General features: G+C 52.7%; 1 protein-coding gene across 1 annotated transcript; it reads left to right on the top strand.

Moving 5' to 3' along the window:
* Positions 1 to 8,016: 8,016 nt before the first annotated feature.
* LOC107118511 (uncharacterized protein K02A2.6-like) lies at positions 8,017 to 10,029 on the top strand (the record flags this gene model as incomplete). Its single annotated transcript, XM_015420869.1, has 1 exon — positions 8,017 to 10,029. A coding segment is annotated over one exon (2,013 nt), but the record flags the coding sequence as incomplete, so codon positions are not given.
* Positions 10,030 to 10,681: the final 652 nt, after the last annotated feature.

Genomic DNA, 10,681 nt, shown 5'->3' with positions numbered 1-10,681 from the left:
GGCAAGGAGACTTTCAGAGGCGGTTTGCCATCTCCTGGCTCTGCGCGGCAACCCTGGAGTTCCTCGGTGGTCTCACATCTCAGTACTAACCAGGGCTGACCTGCTTAGCTTCTGAGATCTGACAAGATCAGGCTAGCCTGGGCTATCCAGGTCAGTCCTTTCCCCCCCACAAGTCCAACAAAATGGCTTCCAAGAAGACCACCAGCAGTCAAGTAACTGAATCTAGAAGTCTCCAGCCAATCTCTCCCCCCCACCCCAGCTGTGGAGCTGCTTTCAGCAAGCTACTCTAATAAAGCTTCAGCCCTTGGAAAGAGCACCACGATGCTCTAGGAATTTCAAACACCTCTATGGTAAAACTATAGATTTTTTTAAATTTCCTAGAGTGTCGTGACATCATTTCCTGCTTTGAAACAGGAAGTGACTTTCAAGGAGTCTCCGTCCCTTCCCCCCAATGCTCCAGGGAAGTGCCAGCAAAGGGCTGGCATCCCCGATCACACATCCGGTGTGAGTTCCAATGGGAGGCACAATCTGGATCCAGACCACAGAACCGTACGTTTCCCAGTGGAGCAAATAGCATCTCCCTGGGGAGTTTCACGTCAGGAAAATAAGAAGAAAAGGAGGAAGGAGAGTTGGTTTTTATATCCCACTTTTCACTAGCCGGAGGTGTCTCAGAGCGGCTCACAATCCCCTTCCCTTCCTCTCCCCACAGCAGACACCCTGCGAGGTCGATGGGGTCGAGAGAGCTCTGTGACTGACCCGAGGTCACCCAGCTGGCTTCATGTGGAAGAGGAGCCCGCCGCTCTTCACCACTACACCACACCAGCTGGTGTGCCACAGGTGCGCCAGCTGTGACCAGTGTGAGGGCAGGGCTTGGCGTGCAGATGGTATTCCTGACCACCCTTACGCCACTTGCTGCTGTTTCTGCAGCAGGGAGAGGGGCTGTCTCTCACCCCCAAGTGCAACCAGCCCCAGATGTGGCCGTCCATCTCTCCAGGACCGTAGCCACGGTGGGGGTGGAGCCTGAAGAGGGCAGGGTTGATCAAGGTGGCTTCAGCAGGGCAGGACTGATTGATTCAATTATTTATTTATTTATTTATTGGTAAGATCAACAACCTCAGATATGCAGACGACACCACTCTAATGGCAGAAAGGGAAGAGGACCTAAAGAGCCTCTTGCTCAGGGTAAAAGAGGAGAGCGCAAAAGTGGGCTTGAAGTTCAACATCAAAAAAACTAAGATCCTGGCATCTGGCCCCATCACTCCTTGGCAAATAGAAGGGGAAGTCGTGGAAGTAGTGACAGACTTCACGTTCCTGGGATCCCAGATCACCGCAGACTGTGGCTGCAGCCATGAAATTAAAAGACGCCTGCTCCTTGGGAGGAAAGCGATGGCGAACCTCAACAGCATGATAAAAAGTAGAGACATCAGCCTGCCAACAAAAGTCCGCATGGTCAAAGCAATGGTATTCCCAGTAGTCATGTATGGGTGCGAGAGTTGGACTATAAGGAAGGCCGAGCCCCGAAGAATAGATTCTTTTGAACTATGGTGCTGGAGAAGACTCTTGAGAGTCCCTTGGACTGCAAGGATATCAAATCAGTCAATCCTAAAAGAAATTAAGCCTGACTGTTCCCTGGAAAGCCAGATGCTGGAGCTCAGATACTTTGGCCACCCAATGAGAAGGGAGCCCTCACTGGAGAAGACCCTGATGCTGGGAAAGATTGAAGGTCAAAGAAGACGGGGACGGCAAAGGATGAGATGGTTAGACAGTGTCATAGATGCAGCGAACATGAAATTGAGCAAACTTCAGAGGACGGCGGAAGACAGGAGGGCCTGGTGGGAGATGATCCATGGGGTCGCGAAGAGTCGGACTCGACTGTGCGACTGAACAACAACAAAATTTACACCCCGCCCTCCCCAGATGGGCTCACGGCAGCTAACAGAAGGGCACATATGCCAACATTCAACAGGTAGAAACAGAATAAAACACACAATAAAACGATCATTCCTATAAAATACAAGTGCTCTAGATGTCACAAATAACAGATGGGGTCACACATAACAAAATGGTCCCCGAGCGACACGATAGACTCCAGGCGGTACAGCGCTCCGTCCTTCCTCCCAAGGCCGTCTCCTTCCCCGATGACACCCACTCCATTGAGTGGTGGTGGCACGGGGATGGTATAGTGATGGTGACGACTCCTCCTCAAAAGCCTGGCGGAAGAGCTCCGTCTCGCAGGCCCTGCCATCAACTCGATCCTCCAAAGCAGCCGTTCCCTCCCGGGGGACAGATCTGTGTCGTTTGAAGATCAGCTGTTATTGCAGGTGGTCTCCAGGTTCCACGGAGAACCCGAACAGCCATGTTTACATTGTTTGACTTATGCATGGGTAAATTCAAGAGCTGTGGTTCCAGAAAAATTTATGCCTGAAGAAGATTTGTTCGAAACACGCAGGTTATGCCCGGGAGGCGTGTTGCTAGGCCTGCTTGCTAGCTGAATCACCTCATGGGGAAATACATCTACTAGGCTTGCTTGCTAAGCTGAATCATCACAGTGAGAAATGCAAGCTGCCTGCTAGCTCTACCTGGTGGATCATCACTTGGGAAATGTACAGTAGGTTGCTGCATTGTTCGGTGCAAATAACTGTACATTGGTATTTATCCTCCATCAGGAAGAAGACAGTTGGACTCTTCACGTGACATAACTTAGTTTGGAAGTGTTTGCAATGTGATGTTGTTGTTTGAAAGTGTTTACAATACACTAGAGTTGATGTTGTGTATAAAAAGCAAATATATTTAGCTATACATACATGTGAATATTGTGTTTAATATTTCAACACGGTGTTTTCTGAGTTTATCTAACTTAGCCGTGTGCCCTGTGTGCTTGTTGTCCACCTGGAAGCTGGCAACCATACAGGAGGCTGTTAGCAGCAATGCAGGAATGAAGTAGGCATTTGTTTTGCAAGTTCCAAATAGAGAACTCAAATTTTTATTTCGACACTTTGCTAGTAAGACTATCCCTAGCTGCGGGGAAATCCATCCCCAGTACCAGGTGTGTGTGTACCTGTAGTGTTTACGGAGGTGGTATTTAAATTATGTCGCTTGGCTAAAGATGCCGAGTCAACACCTACCTCTCAAGCCAGGGATGTTTGGGTGTTGCGTTGTCTGGGAGCATCCAGCGCCGTGAAACGCAGTTCCTGGCTCTCGTGGCCTTTGGCTCGCACGCGTGGGTGCGCGGAACCCTCCTGGAGAGATTTGGCTCGCCTGACCGAAACTTGTTTGGCTTCCCTCAGAATTCCTCAGCTGTTTGGCCCGGGGTCCCAAGTGCCGAGGCTGTCTTGCCCCGAATTCATTTCGGGTTTTCCTTTAGGCAAAATCTCAGCGCCAACTTTTCGCACCCAAAAGAGCCTCCGTTCCATACAGGTGCCTACCTTGGCTGGGCTCCACAAAGGCTTCGTGTGTGCATGTAAAGTACGTCTGTCCATGCACAGGGCTGTTTTCTTCCAGTGGCTCTGTGCGCCTCTCCTAGGAGGGTTGCCAGTCTCAGGGGTCGTTTCGTAGAAAAAGAGCTAGGGGAACTCATTAGCATAACTCATTAGCATATGCCACACACCCTGACATCACCAGAAGTGTGTCATAAGGCCACACCCCCTGACATCACCAGAAGTGTGTCAGAAGGCCACACACACCGCCCCCAACAGTCCCGGCCGCTGCCGCCAGCTTACAATCCCCTTCCCTTCCCCTCCCCACAACAGACACCCTGTGATGTAGGTAGGGCTGAGAGAGGTCTCTCCAGAATTGCCCTTGAGAGAACAACTCTGAAAAAACTTATGACTGACCCAAGGGCATACCAGCAGCTGCATGTGGCGGAGTGGGGAATCGAACCCAGTTCTCCCAGATTAGAGTCCGTGCTCTTAACCACTACATCAAACTGGCTCACCAAACTGGCTCACCAAACTGCATGCACACTAAAGCTTATGCCCAGAGTTAAATGTTGTGGTCTTATAGGTGCCAGTGTACTCAAATTTTGTTCTAGCACAGAAAGTAGGTTTGCCAGCTTGCCAGCTCCTCTCCCCCACTTCAAAATCCATCCATGTCAGAGACCCACCATCACATTTTGTTGCAGTGAGTTCCACAAGCCAATTCATGGTGCTTTTTCTGTGACCTTCAGCGTGCAAAGCGGAGGCTCTACCACTGAGCCACAGCCCTTCTCCAGGGTCTCAGGTAGAAGCCTTTCATATCAACCACCACTTGGTACGTTCAGATGGAGATGTTGGGGATTGAACCTGGGACCTTCTGCGTGCAAAGCGGAGGCTCTTCCACTAAGCTGTGCCCCGCTCTGCTTGTCTGCCTTTTTTTGCCTCATCAGGATATCCCACAAAGTCAAACCAGGGTGATTTTAAAGCAGAGGCTCTTCAATTGAGCTGTCCCCCGCTCTGCTTGTCTGCCTTTGTTTGCCTCATTGGGGTGTCCCACAATGTCAAACCAGGGTGATTTTAAGCGTGGGGTTTCATCAGAAACAGATCCTGCAGGGACGCAGACCTGTCCTGCAGCAGGAAATATATCTGAAAGCCACATGTCCCCCCTCATCCGGTGTGATGATGATTGGGACAAAAGTTACCATGCTTGGAAACTCCGGAATCTACAGACACACAGACCACCGCGGCGTCTTTCAACAAAGAACTCGTCTTCCAGGCTCAGCTCGGCCTGAAGATCCGCCACTTTGGAAACAGACACGTGTCGGGGGGGGGGGGGGCTGGCCCGTAGCTACATTGGGGCTATCAGGGGCTCTGCCCCCTTCCTTAAAGGGCCAGCCCCACAATATTTTTTTGAGAAGAATGGGGGGGCCACACCTACCCCCCACTTCTTCTCAAAAGCACTTAAAGAGATCCAGGCAGCACTCTCGTATTTGGGCAAAAACTCTATGGTAAACTTAGTTTCTGCCATAGATTTTTTTGCCAAAACACCAGCGGGCCACCCTGACTTTGCTGATGTGATGACGTCACTTACAGGTCACGTTGGAAGTGAGGTGGGCACGTCCCTGCAGCGTCAACTGGGCCTCGCTCTTTTTCTGGGTAGAGATTGGATTTATACCCCACCCTTCAGTCAGAGTCTCAGAGCGGCTTACAAACTCCTTTCCCTTCCCCTCCCCACAACAGACACCCTGTGAGGTAAAAGAAGAAGAAGAAGAGATTGGATTTATACCCCGCCCTTCACTACCCAAAGGAGTCTCAGAGCGGCTGACAAACTCCTTTCCCTTCCCCTCCCCACAACAGACACCCTGTGAGGTAAAAGAAGAAGAAGAAGAGATTGGATTTATACCCCGCCCTTCACTACCCAAAGGAGTCTCAGAGCGGCTGACAAACTCCTCTCCCTTCCCCTCCCCCCAACAGACACCCTGTGAGGTAGGCGGGGCTGAGAGAGCTCTTGACAGAAACTGCTCTTTTTCAAAGACAGCTCTTATCAGAACCACAGCTTGCCCAAGGTCATCCAGCCAGGTGCAAGTGGAGGGGTGGGGAATCAAACCCGGTTCTCCCAGGTTAGAGTCGGTGCACTTAACCACGACACCAAACTGGTAAGTCCCCCCTGCCAGCCAGCCAGTGATGGGGCCTAGTTACGGGGTCCTGACAACCCTATCTCCAGGGGGGTCTGGCAACCCCGTGCCCAAGGAAACCAGTTGGTCTCTGGAGATTAGCTGTCATTCCAGGAGATCTCCAGGCCAGTGTTCCCTCTAAACTGAGTTAGTGTGAGCTAGCTCACAGTTTTTTTAGCCTCTGGCTCACAGATTTTTGTCTCAGCTCAGGAAGGAGGGCTCCAGAGCAGACTAATTTATGCAGCAGTCAAATCGCTCGCTCACAACTTTAATGCCAACAGCTCACAAAGTAGAATTTTTGCGCACACGACTCCACAGCTTAGAGGGAACATTGCTCCAGGCCCCACCTGGAGGCTGGCAACCCTAGCGAGGAGACTCTCTGTTGGTACTCCATGGGGAAGGAAAGGCCCTCTGTGCCTGATTGAGGGCCGCTCCATCCCTCCTCACTTCGCCGGTTCCAGGGTAAAACGCTGACCCTGAAAACAAGCAACACGACTGAAGCTCTGGCTCTCCTGGCATCTGCGCAGGCCGGAGCCTGTGGAGGTAGGCTGATGACCTCAGTGTCAAGAAGGATTTCACTGTTCCCAGCGGTGGTGTGATTCCGGCAAACGCTTCGTGAAAGTGGGAAGATGGCTTGTGCCAAGTCCTTCATCGCTCGCCGGCAGCCCGCCTTTCTTCCTGCCGCACAAATGAGTTTCCCATGGCAGATGAAGGGGAATCTGTCACTCTAACAACCAGAAGAGATAAGCACATGTAAAGACAGCAAACCCAGCTGGCCCGTAAGTGTCGGCTCTTTGGGAAAGAGCGCAGCCGGCCGGGGCTGCTTCTGGGCTTGTTTTAAGTGAGATTTCAGATTTCTTCTCAACCTCCGGACAAAGTTGAAGACTGTGTAACCCAGGGGAGCCAAACATGCGGCCCGGGGGCCGGATCAGGCCTTCAGAGGGTTGCAATCTGGCCCGCAAGGCCCTGGCTGTTTCCTGCTTCCTTTTCCAGTTCTGCTGCTGCAATAACTCAGAGCAAGAGGTGTCAGTGATCAGAGACTGTTTGTAATGTATTCAGATGCTGCCCTGAATGCATGAGGAGGTATGTGAATCCTCCCATAGAGAAGCCATGCAAAGCTTCAAGCTTCGGCAGGGATTCGCGCCGAAAAGCATTGTGGCCAATTAGATTTGAATGTATGTAAGCGGGACCGCTTATGATTGGTCATTCATGCACACAACCTGATAGGTTGGTTTAATGTATAGTAGGTGTGGCTACATTAGCCCGGAATGTATAAATACCGAACCAGCTGCAATGGAATCGAGTTCAGAGTTCGGGCTATGAGGAGTTGTACCGTGTCAGAAGAATTGATTGAAGAGCTGAATAAACCTGAGTTTTCTGAAATCACTCTCTGACTACTTTGTTAAGCACGGACTTAACAATTGGCGACGAAGGTGGGATCCAGGAGCGGGTAGGCAGCCCCGCTGGTCCCGACCCAACGACGGACAACCCAGAGCAGCAGCTCGCCGTGGCAGAGCAGCGACAGGCACCACCAGCACCGGTGGCAGCGATCGCAGCTATGGCCAATAGCCCGAAGTTCGAGGCATTCGAACCAGCGACCGAGGACTGGGACGCCTACCTGCTGAGGTTCGGGTTCCACCTCGAAGCGAACGACATCACCACGGAGGAGAAGAAGCGAGCCACCCTCCTGAGCTCTTGTGGCAAGAGCGTGTTCGATGTCACCAGGTCTCTGGTGGCACCAGCGGACATCGGAAAAGTGCCGTTCAAAGAGCTGACGGAGAAGTTGAAGGCACACTTCTCCCCGCAACCGTCGGAGATCGCAAGCCGGCACGCGTTCTACAAAAGAAGCCAAGCGGCCAACGAGACCGTGGCAGAGTTTGTAGCGGCTCTACGTAAAGCTGCCAGACCGTGCAACTTTACCAGCGTAGAGGAAGCCCTACGAGACCGGCTGGTGTGTGGCATGCGGGACGAGCGACTGCAGCAGCGCCTGTTCGCAAAGGCGAAATTGACCTGGGCCGACGCCTACAATGAAGCCATCGCAGCGGAGACAGCGGACAAATCGACCCGGGAGGTGCGTCAGCGTCAGGCCGCAACCGAGCTACACGTCCGAGGGAGAGCGTGACGGCGCGGCTGAAGACGTCTGCGCTGTGAAAGGGCCTGCGAACCAGAGGACCCAAGTGAGGACTTCGCCCACTCCTCCTTGCACCGGCTGTGGCGGCAAGCACTCCAGAGAAAGCTGCTGGACCAAGGACGTCGACTGCAGAGCATGCGGAAGGCGGGGCCACATCGCTCGTGCTTGCAGAGCGCCAAAAGTTTCAACGCCCTCAAACAAGCCCAGGAAGCAACGTTCCCGAGCCGCACAACATGAAACCAGCTGCCAGGTCGTACGATCAAGCGCACCTTCGGTCCAACGAATCGGAGGCACCGGCAAGATCAACGTGACGGTCCATCTAGACGGCGTTCCGTGTGGCATGGAGGTCGACTCGGGATCGTCGGTGACCGTAATTTCGTCCAAGTCATGGCAGCAGTTGTTCCCCACCAGGAGTCGTCGCCGGCTGAAGCCAGCAGACACACAAGTGTCCGACTTCCAGGGCAAGCATATACCTCTGGCAGGGAGGGATACGTTTGAAGTTGAGTTTAAGGGGAAGCGGGCGACCCTTTCATTGTTGGTGGCTGAGGGGAACAGAGTGAATTTGCTGGGGCTTGACTGGTTTGAACCGTTGGGAATTGCTATTTCTGGCATTAATAGTGTAACGAAGAATAAATGGGCTGTACTGTATAAGGAATTTACTGATGTGTTTGGGGGTGGCCTGGGAAAATATACGGGACCCCCAGTAGCGTTTGAACTTGATCCTGCCGTGAGGCCGGTTCGCCTCAAGTATAGGAAGGTTCCCATTCCTCTTAAGCCCAGAATCGAAGCAGAGCTGGACAAGCTCATCGAGCAGGGCGTGTTAGAGCCAGTTCCCTTCAGTCGGTGGGAGACCCCCATTGTAACCCCTGTTAAGCCGGACGGGTCAGTACGCATCTGTGCTGACTACAAATGCACCATAAAGCGGGCATTGCAACAGCACTCGTACCCAGTACCGGTAATTAGCCATGTCTTGGCATCGTTGGGGGGGGGAAAAGTCTTTGCGAAGTTCGACTTGGCCCAGGCTTACCAGCAGCTCCCGGTGACCAAGGAAGCTGCTGAAGCACAGACCATTGTGACACACAGGGGGGCGTTCAAAGTAAACAGGCTCCAATTTGGTGTGAACGTGGCCCCAGGGATTTTTCAGGGCCTCATGGAAGGGCTGTTGAGGGGGGTTCCAGGGACGGTCCCTTATTTTGATGACGTTCTCATTGCTGGGAGATCCGATGAGGAACTTATGCACAGGGTCAGAGAAGTGCTCAAGCGTTTCCGTAAGGCCGGATTGAAAGTAAAACAATCCAAATGTTTGATAGGGGTGGATAGCGTGGAATTCCTGGGGTTCAGAGTGGACCAAAATGGCGTACACCCCACAGACGAGAAGGTGAGAGCTATCAAAAATGCCCCTTGCCCCGTGAATAAAAAAGAGCTGCAAGCCTTCCTCGGGCTGCTCAATTTTTATCACGCCTTTCTCCCCCACAAGGCGTCCGTGGCGGCACCTTTACATGCGCTCCTTCACAAGGACGCAAAATGGCGGTGGGGTGCTGAACAGAAAAAGGCGTTTGAAGGGGTGAAATCATTGTTGTCATCAAATGCAGTGTTGACCCATTACGATGACCAGAAATTGTTGGTTTTGGCCGCAGATGCCTCTCCTTATGGGGTGGGGGCGGTATTGAGTCATGTACTGGAAGACGGACGGGAGGCCCCCGTCGCGTTTTACTCAAGGTCGCTATCTGAAGCTGAGAAGAACTATGCTCAAATAGACCAAGCGGGACTGGCGCTGGTATCAGCAGTTAAAAAATTTCACGATTTCTTGTATGGCAGACATTTTCTGCTTGTGACAGACCACAAGCCCCTGCTTGGGATTTTTGCCCCGGACCGGCAACTCCCGAACATCATGTCTGCCAGAATGCTCCGTTGGGCCTTGTTTTTGTCGGCCTATGACTATGACCTGGAGCACCGGCCGGGCAAGGCCATCGGACATGCGGACGCATTAAGTCGTTGCCCGCTGCCCGGCCGAGATTTGGACCCTGCGCCAACGGCCTCTGTGTTGGCCATCGAAGAACTGCCGCAAGCACCCATCACCTCCAAGGACATTGCCGCTGCGTCGGCTAAGGACAGTGTAATTGCGAGAGTTCTTAACTGGGTTTGGAGGGGGTGGCCGATGGGTGCTATGGAGCCGGAATTTCGCATGTACAAAGCGCGCCAAAACGAGCTGTCTGTGTCTAAGGGCTGTTTACTGTGGGGAAACCGGGTGGTGGTGCCTCACTGCCTCAGACAAAAAGTGCTGAAATCACTCCATGAGGGCCATCCAGGCATGGTCCACATGAAGGCACTGGCCCGTGGTTATGTGTGGTGGCCCGGGCTTGATGCGGAAATCGAGGATTGGGTCAGAGTGTGTGAGCCCTGTCAGCAGGCTAGGCCTGAGCCGTCAACCGCCACTCCGCAGCGTTGGGAGTCGGCGGGAAAACCTTGGTCGAGGCTCCACCTAGATTTTGCGGGGCCAGTTCAGGGACAAATGTTCCTTATTATTGTTGATGCGTATACGAAATGGTTGGAGGTTGCGCACATGCATTCCACCACTTCCGGGTCTGTCATCAATGTGCTGCGGCGCCTGTTTGCGACCCATGGTATACCCGATGTATTGGTCAGTGATAACGGGACGCAATTTACATCTATGGAGTTTGAAAAATTTCTGGCTGATAACGGAATCAGGCAGATTACATCGGCCCCATTCCACCCGGCTTCGTATGGCCAGGCGGAAAGAATGGTAAGAACCACCAAAGAAGCACTGAGTAAATTGGTTTATGGTGACTGGGGGGTAAAGCTAGCTTCGTTCTTGCTCAGACAGCATGTTACCCCTTGTTCAGCAACTGGCCGCAGTCCGGCCGAAATGCTGATGGGCCGGAGGCTGGCAACCGTATTAGATAGGTTGCACCCGGACCTGAAGTACCTTAAACCACCACAGC

Source organism: Gekko japonicus, unplaced genomic scaffold (genome assembly GCF_001447785.1).
Source record: "Gekko japonicus isolate JY-2015 unplaced genomic scaffold, Gekko_japonicus_V1.1 scaffold495, whole genome shotgun sequence".
Taxonomy (NCBI): Eukaryota; Metazoa; Chordata; class Lepidosauria; order Squamata; family Gekkonidae; genus Gekko; species Gekko japonicus.
The sequence above is the reverse complement of the archived record's forward strand: the minus strand, read 5'-3'. Positions and strand labels throughout refer to the sequence as shown.